The following is an 18,515-nucleotide window of genomic DNA, read 5'->3' as shown; positions in this document are numbered from 1 at the left end:
AACAAACAAACCTTATAGAAAGAAAAAACGATCTGTCAGCGTCTCATTCACCCAGCGGTGCAGAAAGAGTTAAATTACGTGCTCTACTGGAGTCCTACGTCATGTGACAAATATGGCCAATGTGATTGGCTGAGCCTTTCAGGGAGCTCTGTTTAGTTTCAGCAGCGGTAAGCCTGCGCTGTGAGGAGGACGGCAGCAAAGAGGAAGAAGCTGGATGTAAGAAAGTGTTTTTCATATAAACCTGTGAGTCACTTAACGCATGAAATGTGTCCGTCATAATAACGTTACAGGCTGTGCTAGGCTTTGGCCCACATCAGTCTAAGTATGTACCCATTAATACCGTGTTTTGGAAACTACCTGCACAGCAGGCAGCACTGTTAGTTCTCTCAGTCTCAGAGCAGCATTTCTAATTTTGATTGAAGCTGTCAGAGAAACTGTTAGTTTACAGAGGCTGTTAAAGTTATACGTCTAACATTAAAATGTTGGTGACACAATAATTTCATCCTAATGGCTCTGACATATTCATAGGGTTAATTTTTGAGACAAAATATCATGAGGTCGTCATGATTTTGCAGATATTCCACCTTGTAGTGCAGTTTGCACAGTTTTAAAATGCACTCAGCCTACAAACATTACTGATGAGTCAAGATCTGCACAAAGTGACAGACACACTGAAGCAGCTGCACGTTTTATTCTTATTGTCATGTTTGTCCTGTTTGTCAGGTGACAGAAGAACCAACACAGAGCTCAGAGAGTGATGGTGACACAAGATCACAGGTGAAACTGGATGATGACCTGGTGGTTCATGACTGTATTTGAAGCACATGTGTGACTGCATGTATGTGGAGTGTCTCACTGTTATTCATCAGGTGACAGAGGCAGCTCTGCCATGTAGCTCGGACAGAGGTGAAGAGGAGAGCTCACAGGTGACTGATGATGATTTGGTGCTGTAGATTAACGAGAGGAGAAGGCATGTGTTTGGCTCCTTCACATAGTGGACATTGAGTTGTTGTGTGGGGCATGTAGTCCATGTCTGTTGCTGTAACAGTAGTTCATGTTTAGAATAAAAGATCTCAGCTCACTGAGTTAATCGGGGCAATAGTGCCTAAAATGTTGCATCATTTTGCTGAGAGATCTTTTACTCTGTGGTCATCTTAGACGAGTAGTTTTATGGACAAAAACCAGCAGGTCACTGAGTGTTCCCTTAGTGCTAATGTGTCAGAGATGTTGGTGTACTATAACTGAACTAATGTTGTTAAGTCCTTAAAGTCATATTCTTTTATTGTCACGACTGTATTTGAAGCTATTTTTATTTTTGTATGATACCTGATTTATATGGAATATGGTTGAAGTAAACTAAAGTCAGTCATTTGTTTAATAGTAACTTAACATTATATAATTCACACATAAAACTATGAATTGTAATTTTAAATGGTTTAAAAGCATGTAGAATAGCATATGTAGGCAAGTGTATTTACTTCTTTTTTTTTTTATCAAGAAGCAAAGACAAAAAGGAAAAAAAAGAAACAGGACAGGGTTCGGTGGCTGAATCATCCGTCCCCACCAATGCCAAAACCAAATCTACGCCCTTGGGGAGAGGTATTAAGACTTTTGATTGGGCAATACAGTGACAGTAGTGAAATTAATGAATGCTCTTCTTAACCTAGAAAATAAGACTTTCCCCTTCTGTTTCTCTCAGGTGCCTTATAAGATGAAGCAGTACTGGTGTGGCTGGATGGGTGGAAAACACATCATTATGGTGCATGGAGACAAAAGCATATATATTTAATCACTTAGGTGCAAATATACACAATCTGAACTATGAGCAGCGCGGACTGTGTTTTACTCTGATATATTTGCACTGCCTACAAACTGGGTGAGATGTTTTCATTATTATAAAGACAAAAAGTGACTTTGGATGACCTTTTACTGACTTAAGGAATCACAAAACTCATGGTTCTACACCTCAGGGAGTTATTGACTGCAAAGTATTACGCACAAGCCCTAACATTAAATGTTGTTTTTTCCCAAATTAAATAAATTTACAGAATCAAACACAGATTTGGACTTAACTAAATAGCACAATAGGACATATTAGTCCATGGTTTGATAATAAAACAATAAGAAATTAATAACACAGCTCTGATAGTTGATCACGTACTGAAGACCTGCCCCATGGAGGATAAGCAGCAGATAATGGATGGATGATGGTTCCACATTAAAAAAGGCATTTTCTGTAAACTTTCTGCTTTATATTTACAGGACAGTCTGAGCTCATATTTCTTTATTAGAACTGAGCCCACAGGAGTCATGTTGGCAGGTTTCAGCAGCAGAAATGCAGAAAATAGAGTTGCTGTTGAAACTGCACTTCTTCTTATATTAAGACATGTTTAAAATATATTTACATCTTTCATATATTAAGAGATCCCGGGGATTAAATGCGTATTTAAACTTCTTCACGCTAACAGAAAGGACAGCTCGTCGCTGTTCACGCAGTAGTGAAGCACCGACTTCCCCCAATAAAATAGCGCGGTACGAGGACGTCACTTCCTGACCGGTAGTTTTGCGGGAAGTTTGGTCCGTGTACAGTTTCTCCTACAGGGAAGCATAAACAACGAAGCGACGGTATGTTTCTGTCATACACGCATATATGTGTACGCTAACGGAACCAACCACAGCGACTCGGGAGCGTGTGCTGTCGGACGGCGTCATGTAGCGGGTCATGTAGGCGCTAATGTGACACACGGTTACTCACAAGACCGCGCAGTTAGCATGAGAGCTAACGAGCCTCGAAAGAACAACGCAAGGTGCGGGATTCGCACGACGCCATCGCTTTACTGTTTCTCTTTCTGTTGGTTTGAATGCTAACAGGCGGTTCGTGTTGGGGAAATGTCTCGTATAGGCTGCACACATTAGCAGGTGATGGGGAACTCAGGATGTGGTTAGCTAACTTCGGTACAGATAAAAACATGGTTCTGATGTGACCCGAAAAGTACAAGTTTCCATTTCTTGTTGTGTTTACAACGATGTTTAGCTTAGTTTTATTTTGGAGCTCTGCTTCCATCACGATGGAGCAGCACTAACGACCACCGTGGCTGTGTGTGTTAGATGCCCCCTAAAGCCAAGGCGGCAGGCAGAGGCAGAGCCCCTGCCAAGAGGAAACTGGCAGAGGAGTTTCCTCCTGGAGAAGTGCTGAAGGACACCATGAAGAAGGAATGGAAGCTGGGGGCTCCGATCGGTCAGGGGGGCTTTGGGGTCATATACTTGGGTAAGAAAGACAATGTTATTTGTATGTTAGTTCTAGTTAACATCCGAGTTTGAGCTGCAAACTTTATATTGAATAAAAGTGAATAAAGATTTTAAGCATGTGTCAACCAAATACTGTAAATAATGAACATATTCCCTCTCATGTTTTCCCCAGCCGAGGAAAATTCTGCAAACCCCGTGGGTGCTGACGCTCGCTATGTCATCAAAGTGGTAGGACTAAGTTTGTTCCAGTCCCGGCATTATTACTCGTCACATACTTTTGTCTTTACTCACAGAAAAGTAGCTACCAAAGCCAACTCAACCTTTGTATTTTATGACATATCAATTTCTATTCTATAACACTTCCACTTTAGTTAAGCCCATCAAGAGTTAAGACTTAATTGGCAGCATAAGTTCATTGGATTAAGTCCAGAAATAATTCACATACTGACAGGACTTGTTTGACTTGTTTGACTTGCTTTTCTGCTCTAATGTGCAGACTCATCAGTCTCTCCCATTTGACTCTGAGAATCGTCCGATTTATTTGTTCACTAACTGCAGCGATGCAGCCAGCACAGGCCTTGACCCTGGACCTTTCAGATGGCTCTGTCCAGTTGCTGGTCACTGAAGTGTCACGAGAAGTGATCACAGTGCAAACGTTGCAGCCAATAAGGCGCTTTCTGCACTGTGACCATTTCCCTGTTTCTATTCTTAAGGAGGAGAAACGGGGAGAAAAAGCCCGGGGATGCCCCATCACCCAAGATCTGAACTGAATCAGTGGCAACGTTTGAATCCAAATTTTACGTTTTTGGTTCAAATCATTGTCGAGATGTGAGGAGAGACGTACAGCAGCGAGCGTGGCCTGAATAAAAGCGCCGTCAGCTCCACTGTGCTGTAGCCCACTGCAGGCTCACATCTGCACGCTGCAGGCTCACATCTGCACGCTGCAGGCGTTGCTGTTAAAAAGTGACGTGATGGCTGTTGTGGGCCAAATGTAAAGCTCTACCTGTACTGTGTTTATTCCAACTTTAACTCTAATTATTTGTGCTGTCGCTGTCTGAAACAAACTGTGGAAGCTATTCAACATTTATTTAACATTTTAAATCTTTTTATTGAAACTGCAGCACGACCGCTTGCTGGGGCTCATTCCCAGCACGGACCTGCTCCTAACTGTCAGAGATGTAACAGTCTGTGAACCTGGATTTAAACACACAACCAGTTTTTGCACTTTGTTTGTTTTTTAAATGTTTAAACGGAAGAGAAGGAACCGGCCTGCCGTGCTGTGAGCTGTACTCTGGATTGTTTCTTTTTTCTGCCTGTGAAGGGTGGAAACACAAAAGCCCGGTGTGCTGTTGTGGGTCTGCAGACCTAATGTACCTGTTGATCTGTCCACAGGAGCCTATTGACAATGGACCGCTTTTCTGCGAGCTCGCGTTTTACATGAGAGCTGCCAAGCCGGATCTCAGTGAGTCACATGATCAGACACTATAAACACACACTGTCAGCGAGCCAAAGTTAGCCCTGCGATCATAACACAAGAGTCTCACCAGCAGGGCAAACAAATAAAAAGAGAGGCAAGTTTCTTAATTAAAAGATGGTGTTGCAGCCGAGGCTCAGAGGAGCCCTACAAAGGAAAGGAAGCGTTTGGTGGCAGCGCCGCCAGCCCTCGGGCCACCGCTTTGCATTTTATATAATAACAATCCAAATGTCAGTCTCCCCTGACGATTAACTGTTATATGACTAAGGAACCGAAGCCTCATATTTTATTCATGCTGGAGTCTCACGTTGTTGGTAAATATTTGTCCCAGCAGCAGATTAGCTCGCGGCCATATTGGCCACTTTCCCCCACTGATTTATACTCTTATTACTTGGAGTCTCACATCCATCACCCACTTAAACCAGCACCAGGCTTCACAGAGTTACTTCCTGTGTTGTTGATTTCATGTATGCACACATTAAAAGCTCATGTACGTGTCTGATACGTTTACTCTTGCCCTGCAGTTCAGAGCTGGATGAAGTCCAAGAAGCTGAAGAACCTGGGCGTGCCCCGGTACTGGGGCTCGGGTCGACATGAGAGAGGGGGTCAAAGGTAAGGGTGGGAGTGCTGGGGACGAGTCTCAGGTTGTAATGATGCAGCCCGTCTCTCCTCCCTCTGTGTGACGTGCAGTCGTTCAGGTTCAGCAGTTATATTTGGTGCACGCAGCTCGAGCTGTGCATCAACTGTGTTTGACTTTTCCTCCATGGTGTTTGCATGTTGCACACTGGATGGAGTCACACACAGATTTAAAGGAGAGGTGGGCATGATTACGCTGATTAGAGCCTGTGTTTTCCCAGCTCAGGTCTCTGCCTTCTATAGCAGACCTCACTCTGATTCATTCAGTGGATTACTTTGGCACCGCCTGATACCATGTAGTGGATCTCAGTAGTAGCACTTGTTACTGGTTTCATAAGGGCCCAGTGGCCTGATAAGGCATCAGCTTTGGTCCCGCCTGGGTCACATAGTTAGCACTATCCTCAGCCCTTGCATCACCTCTCCTGACCTCCTCTGTGCACTTATAGTAACTCCGATATTTAAGCTAATCTCCCTGTTTACGCCTTTTACAACTCAGTTTTTAATATTTTATTATTTTTTTACTGTGTTAATGTCCTGAAAGCTCGATGAAAGAAAACGCCAAATAAGAAGTAAAGTGAAACAGCTGCGTTCTCCTCACAGTAACAGGTAAAGCTGCAGCCTTTCTGACGCTCTGCTAACAAAGCTCTCTGTCCCAACCAGATACAGGTTCATGGTCATCGACAGACTTGGCACAGACCTGCAGAAGAAGTTTGAGGAATGCGGAAGGAGATTTCCCAGAAAGCTGGTCCTGCAGCTCGGCCTTCGACTGGTTGGTTTTGTCACGATGAAGTTGTTTCAGTCTGAATCACTTAGGTTGTAAACAGCAGGTCATGACCAACATCCTGAGGATGAACGTTGTTCACAAACTGAAAATAACTGATGATGAGGGTCGAATAACAAGCGGTTTCATCCTCAGAGTTAGTGATGCACAGGGGAGGAAATGGGTTTTCCCAAAGAGACACACAAGTGTATTTTCAGTTGTGTTAATGATTGTGGGTCAGAAGCATTCTCCTGCTCATCCTGGAATGATTGTTTCTGCTTTTAAAGTGAGCTGAAACTGTAATCTGACACCGCTTTACGGAAACGCGAACGTCAGCAGATTTCCTGCACCTGTGCTTCCGATCGAAAATCCTTTGTTTGCATGAAAATACCAACAATGAAGTAATTTGTTTACACAGTCCAGTAAGACTTGTCACAGTGACACTGGATAGACTGTGAAATAGGCATTTACTGTGACTCTCTTTCTTGTTGGAAATCCCACGCTTCTCTTATAGCAGCGCGTCTCCCGTTCGCTCTAGTTTATTAAGATCTATGTGGAGGAGGTGAAACCTTTTCTGGTCAGACTCTCCTCTGCTCTGTGGTGCTCAGCCCGGCTACATCCCCTCTAAAAAAGACAAATGTTTATGTTCTGAAACTGAACGTAATGAATCGAGTTGCTAATAAAATCCTCGTAATGTGATCACAGGTTTGGCTTTACGTGGCTGCTGCTCAGTGAGGTGATGACGGGCTGAGCAGCAAACTGCACATTATATTTAAACCATGTAGTGTGATTACTTTGTACTAGGGTCTTGCTACATCACAGATGTGTCTGTACTCTGTATTTGATGGAGTATTTGTTCCTGTGCAGCTGGATACTCTGGAGTACATCCACGAGCACGAGTACGTGCACGCTGATGTGAAGGCGTCTAACCTCATGTTGAGTCACAGCGATCCCAACCAGGTCAGTTGGAGTTCCAGCGTGCTGACTGAAACTGTGACAGTTTACAAAGTGCCGCTGTGACCCGTGCATCGGCAGGAGGAGGAGCCTCTTTTGGTTGGAACACACTCGCACTGCTTCATTAGATTCAATTAGGCTTTTGTGACGGGGGGAGGTGAAGCCAGAGTGTTCAGACGGGGGAGATTAGATGGCAGGAGCACAGAGCTGCAAATAAGGTGGGGGCAGGGGCAAATATTTAATTTGGAGATTAATAATGTATCATCGGTGGTGTTATTAAGGAGCTTTTTATAAATGACAATTTGGAAATCAGCCCCTCAGGATTTTAATATTGGCTCTGGTTGTTTTTCCTGCTCTTCCTCGGAGGTGGTGAATGTAGGTTTGCTTTTATTGCTCTACATTTCTTTATTAAAGCCACAGAGAATATAAGCACAATGCAAACTGAGGAATAATAAAGTGCTATGGAGCTGGAATTAGAATTGAAATCGTGTGTCTCCTGTCTGTGTACAGTCAGTGAACGCTGCTAAAACATGGATTAGTACTGTGTGTATGTGTGTGCATGCCTGAATCTTTGTGTTTGTCAACTGTAGGTTTACTTGGTAGATTATGGACTGGCCTATAGGTACGCACCTGAAGGTCTGCCCAAGGAGTACAAGGAAGACCCCAAGAAATGTCACGATGGTACCATCGAGTTCACAAGCATCGACTGCCACAAAGGAGCATGTAGGTGCAAACGTACGCGAGTAGTCATGACGCCCAACATGGTGTACAAAACCAGAGTGGTAATCTGAAAGAGTCGGCAGGCTCTGATGTTTTTAACCATGAACAGGAAAATCAGTGTGAACGGATTTCAAACCATTTTAGTGAGGACGGTTTGGAACAGCTGGGCTGTTTCCTCCCCATTTAAACTGGGATTCAGTACGCACCATAGAGTGTAGAGTGTGACACGGCCCCACGTTCGCCCAGAGACCGAAACAGTACCCATGTTTGTTTTGCTGTGCAGTCAGAGCACTTTAACACGGCAGTGTGCTGGACTGACTTACCTTTGGGGCCGCAGTCGTAGTACTGAGTGTGTTCAGCCACAGCGTTGTTGCTCCAGCTGAAGTTTGCCAAAGAACAACACTGATACTGATTGGTGTTCCTCATCTCGTACAACGTGGAAATAACCTGGATGCTATTATGTACATAAGTGTCTGATATTGCTAATGTTGCTACGTGCGCCATGTTTGCTAACAGCCGCGTCCAGGCGCAGCGACCTGGAGATCCTGTCCTACTGCATGGTTCAGTGGCTGTGTGGCCGGCTGCCCTGGGAGGACAAGTTGCAGGACCCGCTGTACGTCAGAGACGCCAAGATCCGGTATGTGAAACTGAGCACAGAGCCTGGGTGCTCCAGTCAGCAACACGTTGCCGTTTATACAATCTACAGTACGTTTTATTATTTACATTTTTGTTTTGTGTTGTACAGTTCACACAGATTGATGTGTATTAAAGAAAGTTGTGTAACGTTTTCACCTCCAGGAGTCAAGAAAACATAAGCGAGTTCATGGCCAAGTGTTTCTCCTCTCAAGACAAACCAGGTGAGACAGACTGACAGCGGCGGCTCTGTGGCTGCGATGGACCAGCGCTGAGCTGGTCACACTGACGTGCCTCACCGTATTATTCATATACTGTAGACTTTTGTACACTTGTCACATCATGAATGCTCATGTCTTGATCTGGTTGTGAAAACCACAATGCCCTGCATAATCCCACAGTCTGAAACCGTGTGACTTCAAATCATATCAAGTTCATGATTAGTCGAACATTTTACCTTTCCATTATTTTAAGTGTTTAAGGAGTTTAAGTTGCCTTGGAGTTGTTGTCAGCTATGATCAGTACTGTTAGTGTTCTTTGATAAGGTTTGTGTGTTACAGCAGCATCATCAGTAAAGTGTGAGTTGATTCATTTCGTCCGTTCCTGGCTGCTCTCATGTGTTTCTAACATGATTCAATTCAATTTTATTTATATAGTGTCAAATCACAACAAAAGTGGCCTTGAGGCGCTTCATAGATACAGAGAAAAACCCAACAATCATATGAGCCCCTATGAGCAGCACTTTGGCGACAGTGGGAAGGAAAAACTCCCTTTTAACAGGAAGAAACCTCCAGCAGAACCAGGCTCAGGGAGGGGCGGGGCCATCTGTCTCCCCTTTGGGGAGAGGGGAGGAAGACAGGATAAAGACATGCTGTGGAAGAGAGACAGAGGTTAATAACAGATATGATTCAATGCAGAGAGGTCTGTTAATACATAGTGAGTGAGAAAGGTGACTGGAAAGGAAAAACTCAATGCATCATGGGAATCCCCGGCAGCCTACGTCTATTGCAGCATAACTAAGGGAGGATTCAGGGTCACCTGGTCCAGCCCTAACTATATGCTTTAGCAAAAAGGAAAGTTTGAAGCCTAATCTTGAAAGTAGAGATAGTGTCTGTCTCCTGAATCCAAACTGGAAGCTGGTTCCACAGAAGAGGGGCCTGAAAACTGAAGGCTCTGCCTCCCATTCTACTTTTAAATACTCTAGGAACAACAAGTAGGCCTGCAGAGCGAGAGCGAAGTACTCTAATAGGGTGATATGGTACTACAAGGTCATTAAGATAAGATGGGCCTGATTATTTAAGACCTTGTATGTGAGGAGCAGGATTTTGAATTCAATTCTGGACTTAACAGGAAGCCAATGAAGGGAAGCCAAAACAGGAGAAATCTGCTCTCTCTTTCTAGTCCCTGTCAGGACTCTTGCTGCAGCATTTTGGATTAACTGAAGGCTTTTCAGGGAGTTTTTTGGACTTCCTGATAATAATGAATTACAGTCGTCCAGCCTGGAAGTAATAAATGCATGAACTCCAGCTGTTGCGCACATGTCTGAGAACAGAATCACCAATTACCAGAGTTTGACCCCCGGCGGGTGTGTCGCCGAGTGGGGAAAAACGGTTAGACACATGAACGGGTTGGTGGTGTACCTGGGGCTTCTGTTTAGGACTATGCTTCCTCCTCACCGTCACCCAGCCGCCCTCTTTCCCCAGCTGCTTGGGGTCTGCCGGGAAACAGCTAGCGGGGCCTACGCTATCTTCGGCTGCACCAGCTACAGAGGCCTGGCTAGCTACGGGTGAATGAAGGGTGCGAAGCCGAGTCTCCAATTCAGTAATCCTGGCCTCGAGAGCTGCAAATATGCTACATTTGTTACAGATATCATTACTGCTAAAGGAGGCCGAGGAGTAACTAAACATCTGACACAATGAGCAAGAAAGTGCAGGAGGGACAGGTGAAGTAGCCATGGTGCTAACGAGTCGGCTACGAGCTAAGCTAAGCTAGCGAAACAGTACAGAGACAGTGAGTGAATACTTTGGCTATAAGTTAGGTAGTGAGTACACAGACAGTGTGCTTCGGATGAAGCACGTGAAGATTATATTATGAAAAAAGAATGTATTTAAAAGTTGTTAATTAAATTGCTAAGCAGATAAGCTACTCAGAAACACCACTGTGTTTGAGCAGGAACAGGAAGTGATACTCTACCACAGAGCGAGCGAACACCAAGTGACAGCGCCACTTGGTGTTCTGCCTTTGAGCAGTGACCACCTGACCTCTCACTGGGATAGAAGTACAGGCCACAAGCTGCGGCAGTAAATGGCAACATTGTTGCCCGACTGTGCTAAAAGTTGCCTTTTTAATGTTGGTGCTTTGACCGGAAGGCAGCGTGTCGGTTCAGAGGAGACGTCGCACCTCCGTCCTTCTGCTGTGCTGAGCACGAGCAAACTGTTGTTTTCTGCTCCGTGTGTGTGTGTGTGTGTGTGTGTCTGTGTGTGTGCACCAAGTCTGAAGAAAGTCCCACCACACAACATTTAGCCTGACGTTGACATCTGAATGCAACACACTATGGTGACAACAGTGGGGGGGGGGGGAGCTTGTGTTTAAGTTATGACTTTGTTTATGAAGTGTTTGATGAAAATAACATGGATGACCTGATGGTCTCGAACGAGCAAGAAGGTGTGAGGGTTCTGATGAGCGGGCTTCTCCTTGTGTTGCAGATGAGATACAGCGGTTCATGGAGGAGGTGAAGTCTCTGGGCTACACAGCCAAACCACCCTACGACAAGCTGCGCTCTATCCTGCAGGCTGGACTGAAGACCATCGGTCCTAAAGAGGACGGCAAGCTGGAGTTCACCTCTGCCAGTGGAGCAGCGGCGCCTCCCACCAAGGTCAGCGCTCCTACTTGTTTCTAGAGGGAAGCGAGAAAATGCAGTATTTGAGCTCGAGCCTGTGGGGGTGTACACCTCTGACTTACCGTCGAATTATTTTCCTCATTTAGTCGACTAAGAAATGAACAACTGTCGCTTCATCATAATTACTTCTAACTTTGTTTGGTGATGACAGGAGTAACTGTCTCATGGTTTCAGGCATCATTGTGTCCAGTTCACATCTATGAACTGTATAATATGTAGTTGTTGTGCATCCTCTGCATTAACTCATCCACCAGTTCACTTTGTTCTCGGTTAGTGTCCATCCTCCAGCTGTCTTTATGGTCGAAGGGTTAGTGTGTAGGCTCCTATAGATGACACATTTGATGTCCATTCCAGGGACTGCTCACAGTCCCCTCCCCCAACACCTCGGGGTCGCCTGTCTCTTCAGATTGTTGTGGTCATAGGGGCGTGTCCAGAATGAAGCGATGCCACATGGTTTGATGAAATGCCAAGTCTGGTATTATGGCCGATGCCACTCGGGCTCCGTGGTGCTGGGTAGTGATCACAAGGCCTGGATGTCGAGTCTTGATTGTTTTGTCAGAGACATTCACACCAGTAACCTTGTGGACGGCTCTTATAGTGCTCGTCGTGTTCCTCCTCGCACAAAGAAACAGATACTGTTCCTGCTGATGGGTTAGGGACCCCCCAGGGGGGTTATGGCTGTGCTGGGCGACACGGCAGACCTGGCCGTGGCTGGACTGGCTGTGAAGCCTGGTATCTCCTCATGCTGGTGCTTTGGGAGTTGTCTCGTTGTTGCCCCTCTAGTGCACCTGTTGTTAATTTCATTAAGACCAAAGCAGCTGAACTGGAGTCATTAGCATTGCTGTCTTTGCCTCAGCTGATAAGAAGTTTCCCTTCATGTGTCTGCATGCAGCAGCCCGTCTCTGACTGTTCTCAGTGCTGGTGCTCATCAGGACAAACATCATCGCCTCTGTACGTGATGCTGGAGCTCTCAGCTACAACCTAACATTTATGTGTTACTCCCCCTGACTCTCTCTGTCCTCCTGTCTCTCCCTCCACCCCTCCCCTGTCTCTCTCTCTCTCACCCCCCCTCTCTCTCTCCCCTGTCTCTCACCCCCCCTCCCCTGTCTCTCTCTCACTCTCCCCCCCCTCTCTCTCTCCCCTGTCTCTCACCCCCCCCTCTCTCTCTCCCCTGTCTCTCACCCCCCCACTGTCTCTCTCTCACCCCCCCTCCCCTGTCTCTCACTCTCTCCCCCTCTCTCCCCATTTTTCTCTCCCCCCGTCTCTCAACCCCCCTCCCCCTGTCTCCCTCTCATCCCCCCCGTGTCTCTCTCTCTCTCTCCCCATTTTTCTCCCCCCCGTCTCTCAACCCCCCTCCCCCTGTCTCTCTCTCACCCCCCTCCCCCTGTCTCTCACTCTCCCCATCTCCCTCTCTCTCTCCCCCCATTTTTCTCTCCCCCCGTCACTCCCCCACGTGCTCTCTGTGCATATGGAAGCTGCCACTGGGGACGTGGTGTTGCCAGCCGAAGGGTTACTGGGCCCTGGTGCTTGTTATTGTATGTAATTATCCCGCCAATCTGTTCACCTCAGTGGGTGCCGCATGGTGATCATGAGGTAGCAATTGTCAAAATGGAGGCAAAAATGGAAAGGGGGGCAGTGGGCGGAGTCTCGTTACACAGGCCCAGAAAGGACGGCGGCGGATGGAGGAGCTGATTGCCTGTGATAAGCGCATCGCTCTCTCTGGGGGCACCTGTACTTCCTGAGGACATACCGTGTTTGCTTTGACAGACATAATAAGTTTATGAAGAACTCTTCAGCAGCCATCGTGTTTGTGGAAGCTCTACAAAGTACATTTCACCTTGAATGAACCCAGGTCGGTCCATGTTGTAGTCGATGCAGAGTGTCACAGCCCTACATCAGGAGAGTAATGGCGACAGTCAGATTCTAGTGCATGACATGTTTCCTGTGGGGAGTCTCTGGGATTTCCTCATACCTGTGATAGAACTTCACGTAGCAGTTTTCCAGCACAGAGTTTGAGTGCTGAGGAGAGTCTATAATGAGGAGCTCGGGGTCAGTGAGACGCACATAATCATCAGTGCACGCCTGGATCGACTGTTTGCATCCATCATAAAGCTGCAAGGATGTTGTGGCTGCTGTTGGCTGAGACTGCGAGCTGCTGGCTTCTTCGGTTTGTGTCATTTACATGTGTGTGTTTCCTGTTAACAAAGGCTAGATGGGCATGCACATTGTAGGCTTGTTAAACACCTCAGATTATGCTAAATGATGATTCTGGATGAACTACAGTGTTTCTTCTTGCCTGTGCCCCCTCCTCACAGCAGATGCCCCTCCCTGAGCCGGGGGCCAGGTTTCTTCCTGTTCAGTTTTCCTTCCCACTGTCACTGTGTGGTTGTAGCATCTTTACCGTACAGAATAACTTAGTGTGAGGCGATGGTGGTGATTTGGCACTATATTAATACAGTTCAGTAAAAATAGAATTAAATCTCAATTTATGGCATGAGGCAGTTTGACAGTAATTATCTATGTGGGAAATATTCATGTTTATTCACATTTGTTCTTGATTTAACATATTCTGTAGAAACAAACTGTACAGGACCCACAGTGGACTCCCAGGTTTAAAGTAATGTCTTTTAGTCAACATCAACACACCGACTGGTGCTTCTCTTCATATTTATCGTGTTTCTCTCTCTGTAGAAGACGACCAAAAGAAAGATGGCAGCGGATAGAGCGGAGGAGAGCGAGGTGGATTCGAGTCCCGTCAAGAAAAAGAGAGTCACAAAGAAGAACGGTTGGTTTCCTCTTCAGCGTGCACCAGTTTTTGTCAGTGTATCTCTAAATAGAGTAACTGAAGCAGAGGCTATGAATGAAAACTACATGACAACATTTGGGTTAAACGATTGACAGCCTGCTGAATTTAACTTTGCAGACAGACCAAAGAAAAGTCCCCAAAAGACTCTGAAATCCAGGAAGGTGCCCAGCAGTGACCCCAAATCCAGACTTGTGGAAATGGGAACCCAGACATCACCTGGACTTGCCCAAAAATCCAGAGGCAGACCCAAGAAAACGAGCACCTGAACATCCACCTCACTCCTCCTCTCAGGCTTTTATGTTGGATTTACTTTGGGCTGTTACACTGTTACACTGTGCTAATAGATGCTGATGTTTGATTGCATTGTAACAATAAAGAGATAACGACATTGATCGGTTGTTCTTATTAAAACTTCTGGGCCAAAGTGTGAAGAAGCTCAAACTTCAGTTGTCCTGTTGCTTTTTTATGGCAAGTTTGAGGAACTCAGTGACACATGAATTAAGAACGAGTCCATAGATGGCGCTGTCTTTAAACTGGGGGTAAAGAAATGGTTTCCCACTTGTCTGCAGATGCTGAACAATAATCGGATTGCTGTATCAGAGAGCAACTTGGGGTTGGTATCTGTCCCAAGGATACTTGGAGACTGGATCGAACCTCCCACCTTCTGATTAGAGGATGACCTGCTCTACCTCCTGAGCAGTGATGGGAACAACGGGGTTAGAAGTAACGGCGTTACTTTTTTCAGTAACGAGTAATCGAATTACTATTTCTATCGTTACAACGCCGTTACCGTTACTAACAAGAAGATGCGGTCGCGTTACTATGTTTCAACAAACAGACGGCTGACGCTCTGTTCAGCTTACAGCTCCTTATATCAGCTGCAGGAAGTAGCTGTAAGTAAACTGAGCGCTACAGCGTTAAGCAGCTGCGCGCTCCCGCGGGCGGCGATCACTTTCTGGCTGACATCACTTTTTGGCACAACACCTGGAGCTAAGGGGGCAAAATAATCGCATGAGTGCTGCTGTTTGACTGAGGAAGAACAAAGTAGTCGTGGTCAGCCAATCACATGACCACTTAAAGACAAAGCAACAAGGTGACATTTACCAGTTTTCAATCACGTTTACTGTCTAAGGACAGCGCAGCGAGCTCTCTCTGCTTATGAGCCAAAAAAAATAAAAAACAAACCAAAAACAGCCTGTTGGTGGAAAAATGCACCATGTCGACCAATCAAAAAATGATATGGCAACATGACATTTGGTTGTTTAGGAAGAGGAGGAGTGATGAAGAGAGAGAGGGAGTTTTGAGATGTGAGAGATTTGTGACGTTTAGCATGTTTGGAGTGTGTAGTTAATGTGTTGTGTAGTTAGTGTGCAGTGTTGTGGATAGTTTTGTGTTGTGTGTCAGAACAATGAGGCGACTGCTGTCTCCAGGTAGAAACAGCAGTGACACACCTGCTGCTGTCAGACCTGCAGGTATCAGGCTGTGATGTTTCCTTTATAGTGGACAGAAATATTTGGCACAAATAATTTGTGGCATCTTATTGAAGAACAGCTGATTGTTGTGTAAACAGTTTGACATGGTTATTAGAAAACGGGTAAATTACTGCAAATCACTTTGTTGTTTGCAAAACCTGTGCATAGGATTTTAAAGTGACAGTTTAGTTTTTGCATTTAAAGTTATGAAATATGATTCAATAAACATGTTTGTGGCTGTTACAGTAAAAAATATCCCTTTCTACTCGGATTTTATGTTTTTTATCTGATTTTAGATCAGTTGTGTTAGTACAGTAGTCAAAATGAAAAGATAACTAAATTCAGACACGTGAGGTTGTGCTGAAAACAATGAGACCAAACAAGGCAAAGTAAATAGTTTGTAAAGGTGAAATGTAGAGGAAACACCAAAAGTAGTTAAAAATGGCCAATTATACCCTGGAGGGTTAAACTTTTTTTTTAAAGTAATGCAATAGTTACTTTTCAAGTAATTAATTGCTTTTAGAATCTTGTAACTCAGTTACTTTTTTGAAGAAGTAACTATAATTAATTACTTTTTCAAAGTAACTTGCCCAACACTGCCCCTGAGCTACTACTACCCAACTGCTGCTGTTCTTAACACTGTTTAACATTTCACAATAAACAGCAGTTTGGGTCTATAATGCTGTAAGGTCCTGATCTCGTTATAGCACCTAAAGAAGACACAGGTGCAGGAAGGTAGGGCCACTGGGATCTCTGAGTCGGTTAGTCATTTTATTCATTTATTTATTTATAAAGCACATTTAAAAACAGCAAAGAGTCGACCAAAGTGCTGTACAACGTAATAATGAAACAATAACATCATCGAACAGGTAAGAAAATTCAAATACAACTTGGTAACCCTCATACAGTATAGAAAGCCAAAGAGAAAAAATGTGTTTTAAGATGGGATTTAAAGAGTGACAGGTGGGGCCTTTCTAATGTGCAGAGGTAGATTGTTAAAGCTGCAAAAGGTCAGACAAATAGTCTGGTGCTGGGCCATTTAGCGCTTTATAAGTCAAAAGTAAGATTTTACATTTAATTCTAAAATGCACTGAAAGCTAATGAAGAGAAGCAAGCACCGGGGTAACATGTTGGTGTCTCTTCACATGAGTCAAAAGGCAGGCTGCAGCATTTTGTACAAGTTGGAGCCGTGCCAGACTGGACTGACACCGACGTATAGCAAATTACAGTAGTCCACTCGAGAAAGGGCGAACGCATGGACTGCTTGCTCCAGGTTTTTACAGGATAAAAATGATCCCACCTTGGATAGGAGCCTTAATTTAAAAAAGGACCGCTGAACAACTGAATTAATTTGTTTCTCAAATGCAAGTTTGTATCCAAGAAAACCCCCAGGTTTTTTTTTATTTTAACAACAAATGCTAAATTACATAAATCTAAATCTGGGGCATTAAAGTTACAGCTTGGTCTAAAACGAATTACTTCAGTTTTGTCTCAATAAAGGTAAGAAAATTTGAGACCATCCAGGTTTTAACTTCGTCAAGGCATTTGAATAAAGATTCCATGGAAGTGGAGGTGTTTCTATTAAGCCGCAGATAAATCTGGGTGTCGTCGGCGTAAGCGTGAAAGCAGATGTTATGCTTCCTAAAGATTAGGTCTAGGGGTAGCATATAGATTGAAAAGAGAATTGGGCCTAATACGGAACCCTGCGGGACACCACAAGTAAATGGAGCTGTGGAGGAAGTGAAATCACCAAGGCTCACGGGAAAAGTCCTCTCGGAGAGGTACGACCGAAACCATTCCACAGGGATACCTTTGATACAGTCGCGAGATCAGAATACTGTGGTCAACAGGATCAAAGGCTGCAGTTAAGTCTAGAAGCAGGAGCACAGCTGAGTCACCTGAATCGGTGATTAACAAAATGTCATTAAGAATTTTTAGGAGGGCAGTTTCTGTGTAGTGGTGGGTTTTGAAACCTGACCAGAATATCTGAAAGATATTATGATTATTTAGAAAGGATTGTAGCTGCTCAAACACAATCCTCTCCAAAACCTTTGACAGAAACGGAAACTTGGAAATATGTCTGAAATTAGCAAAAGCAGAGGAGTCAAGGTTCGATTTTTGAAGTACTGGCTGCACTACAGCGTGCTTAAATCCAGTTGGTACCACTCCACAGCTGAGACTACTATTAAAAATAGTTAAAATGTCGGAGCCGACTACCTTAATAATCTTTTTTAAAAATGTGTTGGGACTCCGTCTGTGGGGCAGGATGATGTCTTTATACTGTTACAAAGATCTCCCACTTGGTTAAAACACACAGGCTCAAACTGGTTAAAAGCAGTAGAACAGGTATATGTTAGTGAGGCATCGTACAGAGATAGGGTCGACACAGATCGAAGCATTTCTATCTTATTAATAGAAAACTGCAAGACTCTATGGCAAGTTTCAGCAGAGCTATACATATGAGAGGCAGGGGAGGTATTCGACCCGAATCAATAACTGAGAAGAGAGTTTGGGGATTATTAGAGTTGTTTGCGAGAAACTTAGATTTTTCAGCTTTTACAATGTCCTGATATCTCTATAGACTCTCTCAGCAGCAGAAAGGAAACTTGTAGCTTGTCTTTTTTCCATTTTCGTTCAGCCTTCCTGCACTGTCGTCTAGCTGATCGGGTCGTCTCGTTTGTCCTCGGGTCTGATTGAGTTGTCAGCCTTGCATTTACTAGAAAAGTTTGATTCGATCTGCTCGGTGCCATCAACAAGGGAAGAACCCGACCATTTTTTAAAGGCAGTGGAGAACTGTTCTATAGTCAGTGGTTTAAAAACACGATAACGGCGTGTTGGGATTGTTGGTTTAAAATGACAGTGAGATCAAAGTATGTTAAACACTACTGGACAATTATCAGGGAAAATCGCAT

At 44.6% G+C, this 18,515-nt stretch overlaps 1 protein-coding gene and 1 long non-coding RNA gene across 4 annotated transcripts; both read left to right on the top strand.

Moving 5' to 3' along the window:
- The first annotated feature begins 184 nt into the window (after window positions 1-184).
- On the top strand, window positions 185-2,223 carry LOC147306324 (uncharacterized). Its single transcript, XR_015126321.1, has 4 exons — window positions 185-243; window positions 724-926; window positions 1,499-1,599; window positions 1,700-2,223. It is a non-coding gene; the product is annotated as an uncharacterized LOC147306324 (long non-coding RNA).
- Window positions 2,224-2,467: 244 nt separating this feature from the next.
- vrk1 (VRK serine/threonine kinase 1) lies at window positions 2,468-14,523 on the top strand. Of its 3 annotated transcripts, none has more exons than XM_086275448.1 (13): window positions 2,468-2,625; window positions 3,109-3,268; window positions 3,422-3,477; window positions 4,642-4,711; window positions 5,248-5,335; window positions 6,020-6,128; window positions 6,987-7,079; window positions 7,664-7,796; window positions 8,310-8,430; window positions 8,592-8,650; window positions 11,132-11,301; window positions 14,017-14,110; window positions 14,249-14,523. In XM_086275448.1, the coding sequence occupies exons 2-13, from the start codon at window positions 3,109-3,111 to the stop codon at window positions 14,395-14,397; spliced, it is 1,302 nt and encodes a 433-aa protein (XP_086131574.1). In that variant the 5' UTR covers window positions 2,468-2,625; the 3' UTR covers window positions 14,398-14,523. The 3 variants fall into 3 exon arrangements, with proteins under 3 accessions (XP_086131574.1, XP_086131576.1, XP_086131575.1); XM_086275450.1 differs by lacking the exon at window positions 2,468-2,625 and adding an exon at window positions 2,657-2,807; XM_086275449.1 differs by lacking the exon at window positions 2,468-2,625 and adding an exon at window positions 2,796-2,919.
- The last annotated feature ends 3,992 nt before the right edge of the window (window positions 14,524-18,515 follow it).

Source organism: Aulonocara sp. 'chitande type north' Nkhata Bay, linkage group LG19 (assembly GCF_057382095.1).
Source record: "Aulonocara sp. 'chitande type north' Nkhata Bay isolate Kocher_YH1m ecotype deep benthic linkage group LG19, A_spYH_male_GT1.1, whole genome shotgun sequence".
NCBI classification, from domain to species: Eukaryota; Metazoa; Chordata; class Actinopteri; order Cichliformes; family Cichlidae; genus Aulonocara; species Aulonocara sp. 'chitande type north' Nkhata Bay.
The sequence above is the reverse complement of the archived record's forward strand: the minus strand, read 5'-3'. Positions and strand labels throughout refer to the sequence as shown.

Bases quoted from the DNA above. Each gene is read 5' to 3' on its own strand.
- vrk1 (XM_086275448.1), top strand. From the start codon at position 3,109: ATGCCCCCTAAAGCCAAGGCGGCAGGCAGAGGCAGAGCCCCTGCCAAG. The intron at 3,478-4,641 runs GTAGGACTAAGT...ATCTGTCCACAG, and splicing joins CTCGCTATGTCATCAAAGTG to GAGCCTATTGACAATGGACC. The intron at 7,797-8,309 runs GTAGGTGCAAAC...GTTTGCTAACAG, and splicing joins CGACTGCCACAAAGGAGCAT to CCGCGTCCAGGCGCAGCGAC.